The sequence below is a fragment of the Nerophis ophidion genome, linkage group LG09 (assembly GCF_033978795.1).
Source record: "Nerophis ophidion isolate RoL-2023_Sa linkage group LG09, RoL_Noph_v1.0, whole genome shotgun sequence".
Taxonomy (NCBI): Eukaryota; Metazoa; Chordata; class Actinopteri; order Syngnathiformes; family Syngnathidae; genus Nerophis; species Nerophis ophidion.
Genome location: NC_084619.1, coordinates 34266797 through 34291254, shown reverse-complemented (window position 1 = coordinate 34291254; position 24458 = coordinate 34266797). Strand labels below are relative to the sequence as shown.

The following is a 24458-nucleotide window of genomic DNA, read 5'->3' as shown; positions in this document are numbered from 1 at the left end:
ACCTGAACAACTGGTTTCATGTAAACTGTGCTAATTATAAATGGCTTCCCAAAACAGCACCGCTGCAATGCACAAGCGCTTGAAAAAGCAGCATCATGGGAGAGATTATCTGAAATGGCGGAGAACATAAAACAACTCTATCCCCGACCAAACAACATGCATTTAAAATTCCAAGACACAAGAAAAATGCTGGTGTATTTTGAGGGAATTAATTTGTAAATTGTGTCATACCAATTTGCAGAAAAGTTTGATACATAGGAAAATTAAATGTAAGTACTAGGTGATTAATAAAAAAAATATTGATACATATGGACACCGAAAACAGCTCGATACATAAAGAAACTACATATTAGGTTATTATCTAAAAAACATATCAATAGATATCGATATAGAAATTTTTTTTAGGTTTAGCATTAGATTAGTTTAAATATGTCATGGTTTAAGCAGCAGTGGGGGGATTTAGTCATTCGATTATGAAGAGCAAACACTGACTAGTGTCTTGAACCAGGGAGATGGGTCAAATGCAGAGATTAATTTCCCCACACCTAATGTGTGTGTGACAATCATTGGTAATTTAAGTGCTTTTGTACGGGTGTTGTTGCAAAGCATTCAGTCTCTGTGCTATATGTTATCATTACTATTATAAATCTTGGAATGGAGTGGAATGTATTTTTTAATATAGGTACCACAATAAACATGAAACGGTTTAGTTTTTCACAGCATAACATCCTATATGCACAGTGTCCATACATCAAAAATAAAATAAATATTAATGTGTTCAAGTGCATGCAGATGGGTGCCACACATTGTGTAAATCAGTGGTCCCCAACTATCGGTTCGGGGACCGGTACTGGTCCGTGACGCATTTGCTACCAGGCTGTACCGAAATATTAAATAATTTATAAACGACTGCATTTTCTTAATTTTCGCCTGTCTCACTAGACACCCAAATAAGCTTGTTTAAAGATGTACAATAAAACTCCTCATAGGAAGTTACCATTTGTTATATTTGTTATAACATTGAAACATAATACAATGAAAATTAATGAACGTATAAAATATAAATGTGACAAATTTGTAGCCAAAAGCTGATTTCCATGTGCATCTCATTGCAAAGAAATAATCCCAGGGCTCCCACTAATTCAGCGTTATAGTGAGTTGGATTTTTTTCTTGCACTTGTTTTTGCTGTATTTATCTGGCTCAAGTGGAAAGCCGGTCGCTGAAAATAATGCCTACATTACACCAGTAAGTGGTGAAAAAAAGGTTGGGGACCACTGGTGTAAATGACAACTGATTATCAAGTAAGAAGTGTGATGAAGGCAAATTGTTGTAAAATTAAAACTCAAAGGAGGAAAATGTGTACGTTTAGGGGTGCTTTCTGCATTCAGCACCATCTGGAAATCAGCAGGGGCCAACAGTTGACCCACAGTCAGAAGTAAGGGACGGCAATCTGTATCCTGTTGGGTCTGCATGTCCTTCACCTGACAGAAACAAAGCGACAGTTTACACATCATATTGTACATCAACAAACAATAGGTGAGAGGCACAGCACCCTGGAATCGTCACCAGTTAATGATACAAAACCGAAAACCAGTGAAGTGGCCCTTTTGTGTAAATCGTAAAAAAAGAAAGAATTAAAGTACCAATGATCGTCTCACACACACACTAGGTGTGGTGAAATTTGTCCTCTGCATTTGACCCATCCCCCTGTTCACCCCATGGGAAGTGAGGGGAGCAGTGGGCAGCAGCGGTGCCGTGCCCGGGAATCATTTATGGTGATTTAACACCCAATTCCAACCTTTGATGCTGAGTGCCAAGCAGGGAGGCAATGGGTCCAGTTTTTTTTTATAGTCTTTGGTATGACTCGGCCGGGGTTTGACCAACCTACCGATCTCAGGGCGGATACAATATTTGCAAATCCTTTTCAACTTATATTCAATTGAATACACTGCAAAGACTATATATTTAATGTTCAAACGTTTTAGACTTGGATTTAGACAAACGTTATTGATCCACAGGGGAAATTGTGGATTTGCAAATATTAATTAACTTAGAATTTAATGGCAGCAACACATTGCAAACAAGTTGGCACAGGGACATTTTTACCACTGTTTTCCATGGCTTTCCAATTTAACAACACTCAATAAATGTTTGGGAACTGTTGTTCAACAGTCTGGGGTCTCCGTTGTTGTAATTTACGCTTCATAATGTGCCACAAATTTTCAACGGGAGACAGTCCTGACTACAGGCAGGTCAGTCTAGTACCCGCACGCTTTTACTATGAAGCCACGCTGTTGTGACATTTGGCTTGGCATTGTCTTGCTGAAATTAGCAAGGGGGTCCATAAAAAAGACGTTGCTTGGATGGCAACATATGTTGCTCCAAATCGTGTACGTACTTTTCAGAATTAATGGTGCCTTCACCCATGTATAAGTTACCCATGCCTTGGGCACTAATACACCCCCATACCATCACAGATGCTGGCTTTTACACTTTGCGCCTAGAAAAGTCCGGCTGGTTCTTTTCCTCTTTGGTCCGGAGGACACAACGTCCACAATTTCCAAAAACAATTTGAAATGTGGACTCGTCAGACCACAGAACACTTGTCCACAATGCATCAGTCCATTTTAGATGAGCTTGGGGCAATCAAAGCCGGCGGCGTTTCTTAACAGTCACACTCCCATTTACACACTGGGGCCAATTTTTTAGTGTTGCTTACGTACAGTGATTTCTCCAGATTCTCTGAACCTTTTGATGATATAGCGGAATGTAGATGGTGAAATCCCTTAATTTCTTACAACAGCTCGTTAAAAAGTGTTCTTAAACTGTTCAACAATTTGCTCACGCATTTGTTTGCAAAGTGGTAACCCTCGCCCAATCCTTGTGAGCATTTTATGGAAGCTGGTTTTATGCCGAATCATGCCACCCACCTGTTCCCAATTAGCCTGTTCACCTGTGGAATGTTCCAAATAAGTGTTTGATGAGCATTCCTCAACTTTCACAGTCTTTTGCCACTTGTGCCAGCTTTTTTGAAACGTGTTGCAGGCATCAAATTCCAAATTAGCTAATATTTGCAAAAAATAACAAAGTTCACCAGTTCGAATGTTAAGTATCGTCTTTGCAGTGTATTGAATTGAACATATGTTGAAAAGGATTAGCAAATCATCGTATTCTGTTTTTTATTTACGATTTACACAACGTGCCAACTTCACTGGTTTTGGGTTTTGTATATGGAGACAACCATTAACATGAGACAATTTAGAGTCTCTAATTAATCTAACATTTTTTGGACTATGTAAGAAGAAAACTTACACAAACGAGCTAAGCTGAGCTTCTATAACAACCTGACTGCAAATCAGACATGCTAACCACCTGTCTCCACCTGTGCTGCCTACAATTAAATTGTCCAACTGAAAGTTGTAGATGGATTAAGCAATGTGACTGTACTTTTGTTGTTCATACTCCTGTACTTATACAAATGTCACGATAATTATTTCCCTAAAAAACCCTGGCTTGAAACGAAATTCAATTCAACAGTCTGAAATGGTAAAACTGTTTGGCACCGAATTCTGCAAACCTGCTGCATAAGCATAGCGGCTTTATCCTCGCTGCGAGAGGGCGATTGATAAAGGTTCCCTCTGAGCTGTAAGAGATGGAAAGCTGACGATAATCTTTCTTTTTGTGTGCCATTATCTAGCAGCATGGCTTTTTGGAGGTGAGTGATTGAGGCCTCCAGGAGTCCGTCCTCCTCTTCCATCACCGCAAGCTCTGCGTGGACCAGACATCGGACTGGAAACAGCATACTGGAAAAATGTAACACAACACTTAAGATTCTAAACCAATAGGAAATGTATATGTTCTGGACTTTGAAATAGACAAAAGACAGATAGTTGTATTATATGTGTGTCTGTTATCTACCGCCCCCCAGGGCCGTATTCGGACGTTATCAATGAATTCTCAGAGTTCGTTGCTGATCTAGTGACGCACGCCGATAATATAATTATAATGGAGGACTTTAATATCCATGTGAATACCCCATCGGACCCACCGTGCATAGCGCTCCAGACCATAATTGATAGCTGTGGTCTTACACAAATAATAAATGAACCCACGCATTGCAACGGTAATACGATAGACCTAGTGCTTGTCAGGGGTATCACCGTTCCCAAAGTTATGATACTCCCATATACTTAAGTATTATCCGATCATTACCTTATAAAATTCGAGGTTCAGACGCATGTTCGTCAAAATGATAATAATAATAATAACTGCTATAGCAGCCGCAACATTAATACGACCACAATGACAACTCTTGCTGACCTACTGCCCTCGGTCTAGGCACCATTCCCAAAGTATGTGGGCTCTACTGATAACCTCACTAACAACTTTAACGATGCCCTGCGCGAAACCACTGATAACATAGCACCGCTAAAGTTAAAAAAGGCTCCAAAAAATCGTACCCCTTGGTTTACACAAGAAACTAGAGCTCAGAAATTATTATGTAAAAAGCTGGAACGCAAATGGCGCACGACTAAACTTGAGGTGCACCATCAAGCATGGAGTGATGGTTTAATAACTTATAAGCATGCTTACCTTAGCTAAAGCTGAATATTACTCAAATCTCATCCACCATAATAAAAACGATCCTAAATTTTTGTTTAGTACGGTAGCATTGCTAACCCAACAAGGGACCCCTTCCAGCAGCTCCACCCACTAGGCAGATGACTTCATGCAATTCTTTAATAAGAAAATTGAAGTCATTAGAAAGGAGATTAAAGACAATGCGTCCCAGCTACAAATGGGTTCTATTAACACAGATACGATTGTAGATACGGTGGATACTGCCCTTCAAAATAGTTTCTCTCGCTTTGAGGAAATAACATTAGAGGAATTGTTACAACCTGTAAATGGAATAAAACAAACAACATGTTTACTTGACCCACTCCCTGGGAAACTTATCAAGGAGCTCTTTGTATTATTAGGTCCATCAGTGCTAAATATTATAAACTCATCACTTTCCTCTGGCACTGTTCCCCTAGCATTCCAAAAAGCGGTTATTCATCCTCTTCTTAAAAGACCTAACCTCGATCCTGACCTCATGGTAAACTACCGACCGGTGTCTCACCTTCCTTTAATTTCAAAAATCCTCGAAAAAATTGTTGCAGAGCAGCTAAATGAACACTTAGCATCTAACAACCTATGTGAAACCTTTCAATCCGGTTTCAGAGCAAATCACTCTACAGAGACAGCCCTCGAAAAAATGACTAATGATCTATTGCTAACGATGGATTCCAATGCGTCATCTATATTGCTGCTCCTCGATCTTAGCGCTGCTTTCGATACCGTCGATCATAATATTTTATTAGAGCGTATCAAAACACGAATTGGTATGTCAGACTTAGCCCTGTCTTGGTTTAACTCTTATCTTACTGACAGGATGCAGGGCATCTCCCATAACAATGTGACCTCGGACTATGTTAAAGTAATGTGTGGAGTTCCCCAGGGTTCTGTCCTTGGCCCTGCACTCTTCAGCATCTACATGCTGCCGCTAGGTGACATCATACGCAAATACGGTGTTAGCTTTCACTGTTACGCTGATGACACCCAACTCTACATGCCCCTAAAGCTGACCAACACGCTGGATTGTAGTCAGCTGGAGGCGTGTCTTAATGAAATTAAACAATGGATGTCCGCTAACTTTTTGCAACTCAACGCCAAAAGAACGGAAATGCTGATTATCGGTCCTGCTAGACATTGACCTCTATTTAATAATACAACTTTAACATTTGACAACCAAACAATTAAACAAGACGACTCGGTAAAGAATCTGGATATCATCTTCGACCCAACTCTCTCCTTTGAGTCACACATTAAAAGCGTTACTAAAACGGCCTTCTTTCATCTCCGTAATATCGCTAAAATTCGCTCTATTTTGTCCACAAAAGACGCAGAGATCATTATCCATGCGTTTGTTACGTTTTGCCTCGACTACTGTAACATATTATTTTTGGGTCTTCCCATGTCTAGCATTAAAAGATTACATTTGGTACAAAATGCAGCTGCTGGACTTTTGACAAGAACAAGAAAGTTTGATCATTTTACGCCTATACTGGCTCACCTGCACTGGCTTCTTGTGCACTTAAGATATGACTTTAAGGTTTTACTACTTACGTACAAAATACTACATGGTCTAGCTCCAGCATATTTTACCGATTGTATTGTACCATATGCGTCCCAGCTACAACGGGGTTCTATTAACACTGACACGATGGTATATACGGCTGATACTGCCCTCCAAAATAGTTTCTCTCGTTTTGAGGAAATAACATTAGAGGAATTGTTACAACGTGTAAATGGAATAAAACAAACAACATGTTTACTTGACCCTCTTCCTGGGAAACTGATCAAGGAGCTCTTTGTATTATTAGGTCCATCAGTGCTAAATATTATAAACTTATCACTCTCCTCGGGCACTGTTCCCCTAGCATTCAAAAAAGCGGTTATTCATCCTCTTCTTAAAAGACCTAACGTCGATCCTGACCTCATGGTAAACTACCGACCGGTATCTCACCTTCCCTTTATTTCAAAAATCCTCGAAAAAATTGTTGCGGCGCAGTTAAATGAACACTTAGCGTCTAACAATCTATGTGAAACCTTTCAATCCGGTTTCAGGGCAAATCACTCCACGGAGACAGCCCTCGCAAAAATGACTAATGATCTATTGCTAACGATGGATTCTGATGCGTCATCTATGTTGCTGCTCCTCGATCTTAGCGCTGCTTTCGATACCGTCGATCATAATATTTCATTAGAACGTATCAAAACACGAATTGGTATGTCAGACTTAGCCCTGTCTTGGTTTAACTCTTATCTTACTGATAGGATGCAGTGTGTCTCCCATAACAATGTGACCTCGGACTACGTTAAGGTAACGTGTGGAGTTCCCCAGGGTTCGGTCCTTGGCCCTGCACTCTTCAGCATCTACATGCTGCCGCTAGGTGACATCATACGCAAATACGGTGTTAGCTTTCACTGCTATGCTGATGACACCCAACTCTACATGCCCCTAAAGCTGACCAACACGACGGATTGTAGTCAGCTGGAGGCGTGTCTTAATGAAATTAAACAATGGATGTCCGCTAACTTTTTGCAACTCAACGCCAAAAAAACGGAAATGCTGATTATCGGTCCTGCTAGACACCGAACTCTATTTAATAATACAACTCTAACATTTGACAACCAAACAATTAAACAAGGCGACACGGTAAAGAATCTGGGTATTATCTTCGACCCAACTCTCTCCTTTGAGGCACACATTAAAAGCGTTACTAAAACGGCCTTCTTTCATCTCCGTAATATCGCTAAAATTCGCTCCATTCTGTCCACTAAAGACGCTGAGATCATTATCCATGCGTTTGTTACGTCTCGTCTCGATTACTGTAACGTATTATTTTCGGGTCTCCCCATGTCTAGCATTAAAAGATTACAGTTGGTACAAAATGCGGCTGCTCGACTTTTGACAAGAACAAGAAAGTTTGATCACATCACGCCTGTACTGGCTCATCTGCACTGGCTTCCTGTGCACTTAAGATGTGACTTTAAGGTTTTACTACTTACGTATAAAATACTACACGGTCTAGCTCCATCCTATCTTGCCGATTGTATTGTACCATATGTCCCGGCAAGAAATCTGCGTTCAAAGGACTCCGGCTTATTAGTGATTCCCAAAGCCCAAAAAAAGTCTGCGGGCTATAGAGCGTTTTCCGTTCGGGCTCCAGTACTCTGGAATGCCCTCCCGGTAACAGTTCGAGATGCCACCTCAGTAGAAGCATTTAAGTCTCACCTTAAAACTCATTTGTATACTCTAGCCTTTAAATAGACACCCTTTTTAGACCAGTTGATCTGCCGTTTCTTTTCTTTTTCTTCTATGCCCCACTCTCCCTTGTGGAGGGGGTCCGGTCCGATCCGGTGGCCATGTACTGCTTGCCTGTGTATCGGCTGGGGACATCTCTGCGCTGCTGATCCGCCTCCGCTTGGGATGGTTTCCTGCTGGCTCCGCTATGAACGGGACTCTCGCTGCTGTGTTGGATCCGCTTTGGACTGGACTCTCGCGACTGTGTTGGATCCATTATGGATTGAACTTTCACAGTATTATGTTAGACCCGCTCGACATCCATTGCTTTCCTCCTCTCCAAGGTTCTCATAGTCATCATTGTCACCGACGTCCCACTGGGTCATTATTGTCACCGATGTCCCACTGGGTGTGAGTTTTCTTTGCCCTTATGTGGGCCTACCGAGGATGTCGTAGTGGTTTGTGAAGCCCTTTGAGACACTAGTGATTTAGGGCTATATAAGTAAACATTGATTGATTGATTGATTTATTTGTCCCGGCAAGAAATCTGCGTTCAAAGGAGTCCGGCTTATTAGTGATTCCCAGAGCCCAAAAAAAGTCTGCGGGCTATAGAGCGTTTTCCGTTCGGGCTCCAGTACTCTGGAATGCCCTCCCGGTAACAGTTTGAGATGCCACCTCAGTAGAAACATTTAAGTCTCATCTTAAAACTAATTTGTATACTCTAGCCTTCAAATAGACTCCCTTTTTGTACCAGTTGATCTGACGTTTCTTTTCTTTTTCTCCTATGTCCCACTCTCCCTTGTGGAGGGTGTCCGGTCCGGTGGCCATGGATGAAGTTCTGGCTCTCCAGAGTCCGGACCCAGAATGGAACACTCGTCTGGAGTCCGGACCCAGGATGGACCGCTCGCCTGTGTATCGGCTGGGGACATCTCTGCGCTGCTGATCCGCCTCCGCTCGGGATGGGTTCCTGCTGGCTCCGCTGTGGACGGGACTCTCGCTGCTGTGTTGGATCCGCCTTGGACTGGACTCTCGCGGCTGTGTTGGATCCACTATGGACTGAACTTTTCACAGTATCATGTTAGACACGCTCGACATCCATTGCTTTAGGTCCCCTAGACCACATATGTGGTCCTCTCCAAGGTTCTCATAGTCCTCATTGTCACCGACGTCCCACTGGGTCATCATTGTCACCGATGTCCCACTGGGTGTGAGTTTTCCTTGCCCTTATGTGGGCCTACCGAGGATGTCGTAGTGGTTTGTGTTGTGGTTTGTGTTGTGGTTTGTGCAGCCCTTTGAGACACTAGTGATTTAGGGCTATATAAATGAACATTGATTGATTGATTGAAAATGAAGATTTTCGAAAAAATTGTGATTCTTATTTGTAACGATTCTTAATCGACTGAAAAAATTCATTCATCGATTAAAAAAAACAGATACATGTAAATGTACATATATTTTCTAATCGATCCGGTACAGGCATTCAGGCAAACCGTATTGTTCATATAGCTGACCATATCTGCTGTACAGATCTAGTTTTCTTCTAATTACTATAGAAATTTAGCAGAGCTTGTCATCTACTTTATGGAAAATGTAGTTAATCATTCAACTGGCACCCAATGTTATTAAAAAGTATTGATTTTAATCGACAATCGTTTTGAATCGAATCGTTACCCCATAGAATTGAATGAATCCTGTGGTGCCCTAGTTTTATTTAAATACAATTAGACATCAAAAACACATTAAATAAATTGAATACCATTGCATGTCTTCCAGTGCTTGGGCCACCCTGGACAGAGGCGTCTTCACGTGTCTGCGTAGATTGTGCTGCAACAGTGGGAGACAGAAGCTCCACTGGGTCGCACACACTGCCTGCACGGCCTGCGGGTCCCCTTCTCGTACAGCAGCCTGTAGACAATGATTCAGCTTCCCTATCTCCTTTAGACGGGCCTACGGGGGGAAAAAAAAATCTTCTGAAGCAAATAGAAACATCATCTCTTTCAATACTGATATGTAATTAATAAAACTTTATGCATTTAGAACTTTAGAACTGTATATGAGAGTTTATATAAGTTTTAGTATTTTCTATAGGTAAAACACTACCTCAAGTAAAATATGTCCTAAAAATAAATATACAGGAAACTATTCATTGTGAAGTGCTCATCGAATTACTAAAGTGACAGCTTGTTTAACACGTTCTCAGATGTGTCTGATGATTGAGCACCTCAACACTGGATTTGGAATAGTCATTCATCTTTGTCTCTTTCTTCTGGAGGTTTATTTCACAGTTGACACACTCCATTATTATCTGTTCACCGATACTCTGAAAGGAAAAAAAAAATCAAAAGTCAAAAGAGTTGGTTGGAATAACAAATATATTTGTTAAACCACAGCAGATCTATACACAACAGATATGGCATTGTTGTACCTAGAGTAACTAAGAATCAATCATATGCCAAACAAAAAGACTGATTCAGATAAAATAAACAGCTGTGTTTAATCTTACACCTGCTTGATGTTTTTAGGACAGTCTCCAACACTTACCGTTTCCCCAATTGACTTAATTTTTTTTAAGCATTTGATTGCCACTTTTTCATTCTTTACTTGCAAGGCCAGCAAAGACAGCTCCATGAGTAAGGAAACTCTGCAAATCGAAAATAATTCAAATATCAGATTAAATCAAACTGTGTGTAATCAGTGAATAGATCCTGGTGTATCAATGTGTCCATGGCACAGAGTAATTTCCTAAGTGGACAAAACAGGAAAATAGGCTTGTGGGATGGCTGCAAACCTGCTAGATGGTTCAAGGGGTGTCCGAAGAGATGCTTTTGTGGAATCCCCCAGTAGACTAAAAATCTCTTCAAGCTCGTTCAAATCTTTTTTTACAACTTCATCCTCTTTTATTTCCCCGAGGCCCCTATAATCAGTGGTAGATATCTCAGAGTAAACATATGTATACATACATGAACCTCTGAAGTAAATTAAAAGGTATTACATACAACCCTATATAATGGACTTAAAAAGTAAAGAAAAGGGCATCTTATGCTGAAAATCAGAGTCGTAGGTAGTTATATTTGCAGTTGCTATTAAGAGCCTTAAAAAGTTAACATGCAGGGCCGCCTCTCTTGATACAAAGATCATGCGCTGTGCAGTGGACCTCACAATTTGTCAATTAATTAATGAGAGGGTGCTTCATGAGATTTTTTTATGTAAACATAACTTCCTGCTCTGTCACTGAAAAGAATATAACGTAATGGAACATTTCCCCTAATATGCACATTGTTACCTGTGGCGCGCAGCATGAGTGCAGATTAGTCACATAATTTATTTTGACCGCACGTTTTTTTACCTTAACCGTGGATGATTACCTGAAAGGATGAGGGGTCGTTAACGGTCAGTGATCTGGTCAATGCATATAACAGTGCAAATATGAGTGAGGAGACTCTGACTGGTGTGCTCACTGGCAAATTTCACTTCAAAATAAACCCTGGCCGTATTTTAGATAAAACTGCTATTCTTGTATGACATTCTGACAATAAAATTGCATTTATGTCCAAATACTGGGCTCTTTTTTTAAATTATGCAAGCCAGTCATAACCTGTGATTAATCTTAATTAATCAAAACTCAAATGTGTAATTGATCTGATTTAAAAAAAAAATCTACTTAAGAGTCCTAATTTATCAAAGTTAACAGGTTACATGCAAGCAAGAGGGGCTTTCAAATTTTAAGAAATACAAACGGATAGATGACTGGTAACAATTGACAATGCTTCTCTATGTTGCGTTTTACAAATATACAAATACATATTCAATCAAAAAAACACAACCTAAATTGAAGCCACAATAATAATATTGTGATATGATCATTCAAATGTGGCAATTAAAGGCCACTAACAGTTTATGCTCCTAAATTAATCTAGAAAAGAAAAAACTCTTTACTTAAACAACGTAACTACAACCAATGATACATCAACGTTTCTTACCTTTTAAATTGTAGTATTTTGTAAATGGCAGTTAATGTAGTCGACTGCCGGATCTTTTTGAGCAGAACTTCCTTTTTTGATAGGTTATGCCACACCTAATGCAAGAGGGCTGAGGTTAGAATTGATACAGGCTTCTACGTGAAGTGTAATTTAAATTAGTTGGCATTTTAAGTTGATGCATTGATGCCAGAGTAGTATAGAAAAAGTACAGTACAGCAAGAAAGGTCATCATGCCAGAGATTTACATATGGTTTCCAGAATACAATTATATAATTCATGGAGTCTTGGGCTATTTAAGTAAAAATATACAACACACTTATTGTAAATATATACATACAGTAAATGCATTACACATAAACGCGACCCCAAGAGGGACATGCAATAGAAAATGGATGGATGAATGGGCATTACACATAACAGCCATCCATTTTCTGTAATGGTTGTTCTCATTAGGGTCACGTGTAAGCAAGAGCCTATCGCAGCTGGTATACCCTAGACTGCCAGTTGTAAGGGTTGTAGGGCTCATACCGCATAGAGCAGGGGTCGGCAACCTTTGCCACTCAATGAGCCATTTTGACCCATTTCACAAAATAAAGAAAACTATGGGAACCACAAGACTCCCATAAGAAATTTAAAACGAAATAACACAGCGTACAAAGTTTTTTTTTTGCTTTGTGCTTTGTATTAACCAGGGGTCTCAGACACGCGGCCCGCACCTTAATATAAAAATGTAATATTAGTGCGGCCTGCAAGTTATATTTGAATGCCGCTTGACAACATCACGTTTGCCAACCATCTCAATTTTTCCGGGACACTACAGAGTTTTAGAGAAACCATTCTCTCGACTGTCTGCTGGTTTTCACCCAAACAACAATAATAAGGGCGTGCTATGATGACAATGTGTTTAGGGCCCTCTACAACCGTAACAAACAGCTCACCAGTCCATTCACATGTTGTATGAGGCTTCTGCAGACACACATAAGCGACTGCAAGGCATACTTGCTACCACCAAACCCCGCCCACCTCAACCGACGCACGGAGGCTGGGGGCATGGTAGTGGGGGGGTAGAATGTAGCCCGGAAGAGTTAGGGATGCATGGGATTCTGGATATTTGTTCTGTTGCGTTTATGTTGTGTTACAGTGCGGATGTTCTCCCGAAATGTGTTTGTCATTCTTGTTTGGTGTGGGTTCACAATGTGGCGCATATTATTAAGAGTGTTAAAGTTGTTTATATCACAACACTGAGGGTAACCTGTATGGGTGTTGAACAAGTATGCCTTGCAGTCGCTTGCACGTTGAGTCAGCAGCCGCACACTAATTTGTGGCGGGCCGGCACTCATATGGCATAGTATTAAAGGCCTACTGAAACCCACTACTACCCACCACGCAGTGTGATAGTTTATATATCAATGATGAAATATTAACATTGCAACACATGCCAATACGGCCTTTTTAGTTGACTAAATTGCAATTTTAAATTTACCGGGAGTTTCGTCTTGAAAACGTTGTGTAATGATGATGTGTATGCAAGACATCACGGGTTTTTAGGAAGTATGAGCGCTGCGCACCCACACACAGCTAAAAGTCGTATTCTTTAACCGCATAATTACACAGTATTTTGGAGATCTGTGTTGCTGACTCTTTTGCAATTTGTTCAATTAATATTGGAGAAGTCAAAGTAGAAAGATGGAGTTGGGAAGCTTTAGCCTTTAGTCACACAAACACACGGTGATTCCTTGTTTAAAATTCCTGAAGGTGAAACTTTACTATGGATCAGAACGCGGTCAAGCAAACATGAATCACGACGGAATGTCAACCAGCAGGTTTCGGTGAGAAAATTGGGGTTAAAAAGTCGCTTCTTACTGGAGAAAAGCTGAGCTTGTGCCGTCCATAGCTGCCGTCGACTCCCCTGAGACATTGGCGTCAAGACACCCGTGGATACACACCTACGACTATCAGGTAAAATTAAACTCACTAAAACACTAGCAACACAATAGAAGGATAAGGGATTTCCCACAATTATCCTAGTAAATGTGTTTAAAAACATCAGAATCCGTCCCAATACAATCGCGTTTTTTTTAACTTTTTTTTTTTTTCTAGTCCGTCGCTATCAATATCCTCACACACAAATCTTTCATCCTCGCTCAAATTAATGGGGAAATTGTCTTTCAATGTGAATATGTGAGGAGCCATCAACATGTGACGTCATCGTCTGTGACTTCCGGTAAAGGCAGGGCTTTTCTCTTAACACCGAAAGTTGCAAACTTTATCGTGGATGTTCTCTACTAAATCCTTTCAGCACAATATCCCGAAATGATCAAGTATGGCACATAGAATGGACCTGCTATACCTGTTTGAATAAGAAAATCTCATTTCAGTAGGCCTTTAAAGCGGATGCGACGACATGGTCGAGAGGACGTTTAAGGCATTGCCATCATGACACGCCCTCAACATTGTTGTCAGGGTGAAAATCTGAGAATGTTATCCTGGGGAGATTTCTGGGAGAGGCACTGAAATCCGGAAAGCCTCCCGCAAATATGGGGGGGTCGGCAAGTATGCGGCTGAGCCACATCCAAGTGATCCAAGAGCCGCATGCGGCGCCGGAGCCGCGGGTTGCCAACCCCTGGCATAGACAAACAAGCATTGTTTTAAAGCAGACACAGGGAGAACATGAACATTGCACACACAGATGCCCAAATAGAAATTAAAACCCTCGATTTCCTGACTGTGTGGTCTGTTTATAGCATATACTGGACAGTATACTGTATATAAAATATTAAGGATATTGGCACTAAATCTATTTCAGTTGGGTCATTTTTATTGTCAAAGTCTGAGAATGCCCAACATTAACGCAGATTTACTTCAATTTCCCTTGCCATGCTTTCCAGCGCATAGCGTACAGTGGGCGCAGACAGCAGCAATGGAAAGTTGTGTGGGTTCATGCATACCCTTGCTACTGTGCGTGCTACAATTAATAATGAAGGGAAATCTGTTATAGTTTTTCTAACCGAAAGGAATCTTTTACATTAGTTGAATCTTAAGGATTTGTGCATTTTGTCATTTATTATAAATGTTTTACATTCTACACCACCCATCAAACGTTTAATTTGGCGCTTTATTAGGTTATAATGTTTGTGTGAAGATGTCCAAATCAATTTACTCTGTATAGTGTTATCTCTTTTGACGTTTCATTTGGCATCAAAGCCAAATGAAATCTATAATACTAGAATACTTAAAACAGGTTTCCATGTTGTACGCATGTGCATTAGCAAGGGTTTGCACAACTCGTCAGACCACCAGGCCTTTTTTCCCCAGCAATTTTACATTTTGTGTCATTATGAGCTTCGTATTTCAGCCTAACTTAGGAAATGTTACAAAGTATGTGCATTCAGATTGATGGGTGGCCAAAAATATTTTTTTATTAATCAACGTGCATAAAAAAGTGATGTCTTACTTTCAGGCCCAGTTTTGTGCTTTATAGAACTTTGTTATTTAATATATTGATTAGATTCAGATAGCGCCTTTCTAGACACGCTCTAAACTGAGGGCACATTATCCATTCAGTAGTAGATGGCTAAAAACTTGTAGCCGCAGCTGCCCCGGGGTAGACTGATGAAAATGTGGCTTCCAAATCACGGCAATGGTCTCTCGAACCACCACCAAATATTTATACACCAGTGAGGGTTACACTGGAGGCAAGGTGGTTGAAGTGTCTTGCCCAAGGACAAAACAGCAGTGATTTGGGACAGAGGAAGCGAAACCCTCAATTACTGGACGACCTACTCTACCTCTTGAGCCACTGACGCCCAAGTCAATATAAACTGTGCTAGAGAATATATGCGTCTGTAAATACCTAGTGTGTGAATGTGAGTGTGAATGTTGTCTGTCTATCTGTGTTGGCCCTGCGATGAGGTGGCGACTTGTACAGGGTGTACCCGGCCTACCGCCCGAATGTAGCTGAGATAGGCAACAGCACACCCTACAACCCCCAGAGGGACATGCGGTATAAAATGGATGGATGGATGGAATACCAAATTAATACTGACAGAAGCTAAAATATATAACATTCATTGGTTGTTTGACAAATGTAGTTGATGACCAGCGCTGTATAGTTTGATACAACAGATAAAGTGCGGGTAAATCCAACAGATAGGGATAAAGAAAATGGCATATTCACCAGGAATATGTTTTGTAATTTTTTATATTTCCATAGCTGGTGATGCTTACATTTTTAGACTGAATTACTTGAACATTTGTGACAGCAGAAATTATTATTTATTATTGACTACATATTTTGTTCAGGGTTACAACTGAACCGATGCCTATCTCAGCTGAAATCGGGTGGCAGACGGGGCACACAATAACAGGGTCAATAACTGTGCACACATATACAAACAACCATTCACAACCACATTCACACTTATGGACAATGATTTCAAGTCTCGAATCAACAACTCAGAAGGAATGTTTTTGGAATGTGGGAGGAATCCAGACTTTCCAGAAAATGCCAACCCTACACAGCGAAGTGTGAGTCGGAGTCTGACACAGGACCTCCTGGCTGTAAAGCTGACATGCTAAAACCACAAAATCACTGTGTAGCCTTTCAGAGAGTATGTATTTTAACCTACCGCATATCAATCAAGGTAAACTGTTAAACATATTTAGTTTTTAAATATTTTTACATCCATAATAAAACATTTTGTAGAGTCATAAAATAATTTACCTGTAAACGAAAAAGTTTGTAATAAAGATTTGGACAGTGTTTTTTGATGAATTCCTCCGAAACTCTTGCATAGCTTCCAGCATCGTCCATTTTCCCAGAGTCCAAAAGACAGTCAAGTAGGTGCCTGAAAAAGAGCATTAAGAGATTTAACAGTTGTTTTTGTTTGTTTTACAAAATATGTGTTGACTAGCTGCATTTGTAATACTTTACATTAAACAAACAATTGCTTTGTGTCTATTGTCAGTGTTGTAATTACGCATACAGGACATGCATGTTTTCAGTATTAAACCACAGCCTATCATTCAATGGAAGAGCATAACTGTTGACTAACATATGATAATAGAACAATTAGATCCAAAATTAGACCCTGTCGCTTTGTGAACCCAATTAAAATTGTGACTTGTTGCATCATTCACATCACACTGCAGACAAATTGTACAATGTTAGCGGTTGTCAAAAAACAAATTAGCATGTGAACCTTTTCATGTACATAAGACAGCTTACATCAGCAAACTTTCTCTCTCCATTAGATGAGAATAAGCAAGCCAATTAATCGAGGAGCCAGAAAGCTGTTGCAGCACATGAAATGCTGCTTAATTAGCTCTGCACACCAACCATCCCCATGAATGCAAGATGAGCACAAGAGTGCAGTAAAGGGTCACTTGCATCATAAGTTCTGCCCTCCAGCCGTGGTCTTTGTCAGCCACCGCTTCCAGACTTTTGACCACCTGCTTGAGAGAGGAAATCAGGTGGCGACACCGCCCTGGTTGCAGGAGAGGACGTACCATCTGGAGATATAGTACTGAGGCGTTGAACACAATATAATGAGTTCTGCCGGAAACAAGTAGGACAAGGAAACAGACATTTACTATGATTTACATGTAAGTGATGTATTATCTTGGGACAACACAACTCAATTAAAAACTATTTGTTAACACTGAGTGCAAAGGTCTGATTAAATGCAAAACAGTGGGATTCTAACTGTTATCTAATAAGCCACAGAAGAAAACTCTGTCAAACCAGATCAATGTTATATGTAAAATAGATGTTTTAAGCCTAGATGTACACTGTGAGTACTGCTAATTTATCCACTAGAGAGCATATTTGTATCATCTAAACTGGGCATATTTTTGTAAATATTCTCTTCGGTGTTGCGGATTGCACATTTGACCGTTATTTAAACTTTATGCATTCGTTAGTAAAGAGCGGCAGTGCTGATGTCCAAACAAATACAGTACTGTATCTTAACGAGGCACCAGGAAATGTATATATGTCTATATTCATGATCTCTTTAACCCAACAACAAAAGATGTTTGAATTTAAAAACAACATGGTAGAGATTATTCCAATGTGAGGAAAAGGTCAAAATGAAGTACATGTATATTATTTAAATTATGTATTCTTTGAAATTAAAAATTAATGTAACAGAAAATCTTAGTGTGTCACTGAACTGCACACACATATGACCTGCAGTGTAAACATATTCAAGTCAGAATATTTTATGTTGATTACATGCACACAAGCATACTGTACACATGGCCTGTGTATTACAAACCCTGTTTCCATATGAGTTGGGAAATCGTGTTAGATGTAAATATAAACGGAATACAATGATTTGCAAGTCATTTTCAACCCATATTCAGATGAATATGCTACAAAGACAACATATTTGATGTTCAAACTGATAAACTTTTTTTTGTTTCAAATAATCATTATCTTTAGAATTTGATGCCAGCAACACGTGACAAAGAAGTTGGGAAAGGTGGCAATAAATATTGATAAAGTTGAGGAATGCTCATCAAACACTTATTTGGAACATCCCACAGGTGTGCAGGATAATTGGGAACAGGTGGGTGCCAGGATTGGGTATAAAAGCAGCTTCCATGAAATGCTAAGTAATTCAAAAACAAGGATGGGGCGAGCGTCACCAATTTGTAAGCAAATTGTCGAACAGTTTTAGAACAACATTTTTCAACGAGCTTTTGCAAGGAATTTAGGGATTTTACCATCTACGGTCCGTGAAATCATCAAAAGGTTTAGAGAATCTGGAGAAATCACTGCACGTAAGCGATGATATTACGGACCTTTGAACCCTCAGGGGGTACTGCATCAAAAAAACGACATCAGTGTGTAAAGGATATCACTACATGGGCTCAGGAACACTTCATAAAACCACTGTCAGTAACTACAGTTGTTCGCTACATCTGTAATTGCAAGTTAAAACTCTACTATGCAAAGCAAAAGCCATTTATTAACAACATCCAGGAACGCCGCCGGCTTCGCTGGGCCCGAGCTCATCTAAGATGGACTGATGCAAAGTGGAAAAGTGTTCTGTGGTCTGACGGGTCCACATTTCAAATTAAATTTGGAAACTGTGGACGTGGTGTCCTCCGGAACAAAGACGAAAATAACCTTCCGGATTGTTATAGGCGCAAAGTTCAAAACCCAGCATCTGTGATTGTATGGGGGTGCATTAGTGCCCAAAGCATGGGTAACTTACACATCTGTGAAGAAACCATTAATGCTGAATTGTCCATACAGGTTTTGGAGCAACATATGTTGTCATCCAAGCAACATTATCATGGACGCCCCTGCTTATTTCAGCAAAACAATGCCAAGCCACCTGTTACAACAGCGTGGCTTTGTAGTAAAAAAGTGCGGGTACTTTCCTGGCCCGCCTGCAGTCCAGACATGTCCCCCATCGAAAATGTGTGGCGCATTATGAAGCGTAAAATACGACAACGGAGACCCCGGACTCTTGAACGACTAAAGCTCTACATAAAACAAGAATGGGAAAGAATTCCACTTTCAAAGCTTCAACAATTAGTTTCCTCAGTTCCCAGAAGTTTATTGAGTGTTGTTAAAAGAAAATGTGATTTAACACAGTGGTGAACATGCCCTTTCTCAACTACTTTGGCACGTGTTGCAGCCATGAAATTCAAAGTTATTTATTCTTTGCAAAAAAAAAAAAAGTTTATGAATTTGAACATCAAATATCTTGTCTTTGTAGTGCATTCAATTGAATATGGGTTGAAAATGATTTGCAAATCATTGTATTCTGTTTATATTTACATTTAACACAATTTCCCAACTCATATGGAAACGGGGTTTGTAAAACAATCTATATTTTAGAAGAGTTACTTACCTTTTTTCTCGCTTTGCAATTTCAATTGCTTTAAGAAAACACTGCACATTCTCTTCAAAGTCTTCCTAAAATAGAAACAATGGGGAAGTGAGAACGCTTCACCTCATACATACCGGATGTACAGTATAGATGGTAATTGGACAGACAATTGATTAAATTCCTTTGTTTGCTTCCAAAGAAATGACAACAAGTGGCAATACAAATATAAAAGAGAACACTATGCAGTGTATCTTATGTGTGAAGTAACCTAAGCAACCATATCGAGAAGCAGTGGCTAATTTACTGTACTCACCATGCTCCCTGTGGCCGAGGGACTTACAAGCTGGCCTTGGCAGATGAAGGCCCGACACAGATATTGATCAGCCGGTGGGTTGCACTCAAAGAACTTCTGCAGACACGCCGCGCTTATCTCCAAACAACCCAGCTAAAATTTAAGATCAAACAAAAATCAACATAATTGGGAATGGATATACTAAAGAAGTTGCATTTTGTAAACAAAAACATGGGGGGTGCACGATAAATGTCAGACCTATAAGTACCGGATCAATATGATAATTCATGACGTAAAACTAATAAAGCCGATAAATGAGGCTTAATTTTGCAACTTGTGCCAGCTTTTTTGAAACATGTCGCGGGCATAAAATTCCTAATGAGCTAATATTTGATAAAAATAACAACGTTTACCAGTTTGAACGTTAAGTATCTTGTCTTTGCAGTGTATTCAATTGAGTATAGGTTGAAAAGGATTTGCAAATCATTATGTCATGTTTTTATTTACGATTTACATAACGTGCCAACTTCACTGGCTATGGGTTTTGTATTTGTGTTCACAAAGCATAAGTTCAATAACATGAGGGAAAGCTGACAGAATCAGGATATTTGGTGAATAGATTCACAGTACAGTTTGTCGGAATGGAAAGTTAAAATATTTTGCATTGGGTTTTAACAACAAATCCTATGGTTCTCAAGCTGTGGTATGTGCACCATTAGTGGTAAAAGGGCTCTATCTAGTGGTACACCAAATAAATGATAAATAAGTGATAAATGGGTTGTACTTGTATAGCACTTTTCTACCTTCAAGGTACTGAAAGCGCTTTGACACTACTTCCACATTTACCCATTCACACACATATTCACACACTGATGGAGGGAGCTGCCATGCAAGGCACTAACCAGCACCCATCAGGAGCAAGGGTGAAGTGTCTTGCTCAGGACACAACGGACGTGACGAGGTTGGTACTAGATGGGGATTGAACCAGGGACCCTCGGGTTGCACACGGCCACTCTCCCACTGCGCCACGCCGTCCCTTTAAGTAATCAATTGATTAAAGTACAGTGTTTTATTTTCCTACATGTAAACCCAGTGTTACTATTCAAACTGTGTTTAGTGTTACAATGGCTAAAATGATAAATATATATTTTTGAATAAAACATATGCCATCTTTTTAATGAATAACTGGACATATTATGCTACTGTATTTTAAAATTGGTCAATTTGGTTGTACTTGGCGAGCCAAGTTTGTTCTGAGGTGGTACTTGGTGAAAAAAAGTTGAGAACCACTGGACTAGTCCATTGTCTAATACATAAAGGCAAGTGTAATGTTACTTGAAATATGCTTTTTCTGATTAATAATGGCAAAAAACTAAAATATATTACAGTACAACATATCGTACCTATGCCTTTAACATAAATAGGAAGGAAAATATGTGGACGTCACTGCTGATGCCTTACAAGCCGCACTGAACATTGGGCTGACAGCTTAGGGCTGTTGGTTCATTGGCTGTCAATCATTGGATATGTGTGCATCAATCTCCGGGAAGGGTACAGGGTTAGTCCACGTTCTACGCATAATAGTATATTTCTAAGGGTTGTCAAAAATCTAAGTACTCTTTTAGCAGAACATAATAAATCTAAATATAATTATATAATTGATTCTCCAAAGAATAGGAGGCATGCAAGTATGCACAATATTAATTTCCTATTAGTTAGATACATCTGCCAAAGCATCATATATGTAACAACATTTTAGCATCTCCAGGGATGTTCAACTAGATTGTTTGCAGGCAACATTTCTAGAAAGCTAAGAACTGGGGCTTTGACTTCTCCCTTCTCTATTTTTCTTATTTTGTATATTCCAAAGAACCACTGCCTTTTTACAGTAGACATTTGATGTTGTTCTATTTAGTCAAAAGAGTGCTATGCAATTTTTAAGGAACAGAAAATGTGACTATCTCACAAGTTTTTTAACTGAACTTGCAGGCCACCAGTTGAATAGCCCAAATGATAAAAAACAAAATATCAAATATGGAAGTTTGAGGAACACTGCTCATATAATTAAAGAAGGTGAACACTTGTCTGTTGACTGCAACTGAAGTAAACAAGCAACAGCAGTAGCTTAGTTACATAAATCACATAATAACTGTCAAAATGGAGAGAACTTAAAAAAAGGATGTTCTAAGTTTGCTGGCAAGGTTAAATGGTCAACCCAAGGATCTGCCAATGTGTTTACAGTGAGATCTCTAATGTTTTCAAGAATTTGCTACAAATATGTGTGCCTCTCAAGTACTGAACGGAATTCGGCAACCCCATATTGTGCCATTCCCCCGAGATTTGGCCCGCGGGCTGCAAGTTGAATATACCGGCTTTATACAATTTCCTGTAAATGTAAAGTGGTTAGAGTCATTCTCACCAGTAATGATTCTCTATTTGCAGGGCTTTCAGATCAACAATGTATATTTTGCAATTATTGAGCACATGATTTGTGGCGAGATCAAACTTCCAAATACCATTGCAATTAAAGTAATTTAACTTATACAGAAGCTGGCAAACTGTCATCCATCCATTTTCTACCGCGTATTCCCTTTAGGGATGGCGGGGGGCGCTGGCGCCTATCTCAGCTACAATCGGGCGGAAGGCGGTGTACACCCTGGACAAGTCGCAACCTCATCGCAGGGCCAACACAGATAGACAGACAACATTCACACTCACATTCACACACTAGGGCCAATTTAGTGTTGCCAATCAACCTATTCCCAGGTGCATGTCTTTGGAAGTGGGAGGAAGCCGGAGTACCCACAGGGAACCCACGCATTCACGGGGAGAACATGCAAACTCCACAAAGAAAGATCCCAAACCTGGGATTGAACCCAGGATTGCAGGACCTTCGTATTGTGAGGCAGACCCACTAACCCCTCTTTTCCACCGTGAAGCCCGGCAAACTGTCAATTCTGTTAAACTCTCCTACCTGCAGAGCTTCTTCCCCACAGGATACATACAAATGTGGGTCAACGCTGAGTGCTCCTTCTGGGCTTCCAGTTGCTGTCATCGCGTCCAATACATTGAAAGCTGACTGCAAAGCTCCACAATCTGATATACAAACAATACAATGCAATAAACATTGCACAATGTATTTTCATTTTATCTAAACACAAACCGTGGTTCGCCTTGGCCTTGGCCAGATATTTGATGACATCCATGTCCATGTTAGATGCCTGAGTCTTTCTGCAGATTGTAGATCATTCACTATGCAACACAAGAAACATACATTTGTTTTCTCACTCTTAATCTTTACTTTATTCGCCCCACAATAGGTGCCTTGAGTCACATTAACCAAAATATTGAGAATTATTCTATTATAGATGAAATGATGTTGGCATTGGAAAATGTTCCTCGCTTTAATCATTATTATGGCTTGAAAGAAGCGTCGCTATCGTTGTTAAGCCATCTTTGTTTTGCCACCACGGACCAATAATTAACTATTGTTGATTTGAATGAGAGTAACTGTCAGGACTAAGTATGAGGATTTTTTGCATTAAAAGTTACCTTAAGTTCCTTCACCCTTGAAAAAACACCGAAATAAGCATGTATGTGTTTCTGAAGCTAAGCGCATTACACGATACTGTTAACCGGCAAAGGATGTTTAGTTATATCCAGACAGTAAAATGCGACAAACTTACCATACCTGGAAAGAAACGAAAGTACTCCCCTCGACGATAAAGATTGCTAAATTGGTGGTAATGGTCTCGTTTTGTTTGAGAACGTTACCTAGCAACATTACCCCGCCTCAACATCCGCACTACGGCAACTAAAGAGGGACAAACATCCTACAAAGTTCTCATGGCCTTTCATAGGTTATGTCCACACGAACACAGAGTTTCAAAAACACATATTTGGGGTTAAAACAATCACCATCTACACAAGTGTAGTTTCAAAAGTGTCTATACTCTTGCTCTCATGCATATTTTGTCAAATCAGAAGCCTGAAAAAAGCAGCAATAGCTCACATGGTGGCATGACACCTCCTATTATGTTCATTTTGATCGACTTTGGACGTACAATGACATGTACATTATCTTTAAAATCACCCTGCACATAAACACAGAATTATGGAGACATTATTTAAGAGTGAATACATGTCGGTGCTGCTGAAACCCAATTGAAGTGTACATTATTTCTAAAATCAACATGAACTGACGAGCTAAAGAAACCATTTTGCATGTTTAAGGGAATTGTAAAGGATTTAATCATGGATATAGTCCATCCATCCATTTTCTACCACCTGTCCCTTTCACGGTCGCTGGAGCCTATATCAGCTGCATTCGGGCGGTAGGCACAGTACTCCCTGGACAAGTCGCCACCTCATCGCAGATCATGGATATAGTGATATGGTAAATGTGAAACAAAGTGTGTATTGTCTTTAACATCAGTACACACTACAAGGAGGACGCTCCATTATGGGTTTTTTTTAGTTGCTTGGT

General features: G+C 39.9%; 1 protein-coding gene across 3 annotated transcripts in view; it reads right to left on the bottom strand.

Annotated features, from left to right (window-relative positions):
• LOC133559272 (cilia- and flagella-associated protein 46) overlaps positions 1-23779 on the bottom strand; it is a 113605-nt gene extending 89826 nt beyond the window's left edge. For 2 of the 3 annotated variants that reach the window (XR_009808131.1, XM_061910879.1), the window contains exons 1-14: positions 23659-23779; positions 23136-23224; positions 22947-23068; positions 19994-20125; positions 19702-19766; positions 17223-17387; positions 16557-16680; positions 11834-11928; positions 10642-10767; positions 10395-10494; positions 10075-10173; positions 9610-9800; positions 3579-3804; positions 1365-1482 (exon numbers count right to left, since the gene is read on the bottom strand). Coding sequence is in view for 2 of the 3 variants with exons in the window: in XM_061910879.1 (XP_061766863.1) it covers positions 1365-1482; positions 3579-3804; positions 9610-9800; positions 10075-10173; positions 10395-10494; positions 10642-10767; positions 11834-11928; positions 16557-16680; positions 17223-17387; positions 19702-19766; positions 19994-20125; positions 22947-23068; positions 23136-23184 (1612 nt within the window). In the remaining variant the exon portion in view is untranslated. The remainder of the gene's footprint in view (positions 1-1364; positions 1483-3578; positions 3805-9609; positions 9801-10074; positions 10174-10394; positions 10495-10641; positions 10768-11833; positions 11929-16556; positions 16681-17222; positions 17388-19701; positions 19767-19993; positions 20126-22946; positions 23069-23135; positions 23225-23658) is intronic. The other variant, XM_061910880.1, reaches the window with a different exon arrangement.
• Between the last annotated feature and the right edge of the window lie 679 nt (positions 23780-24458).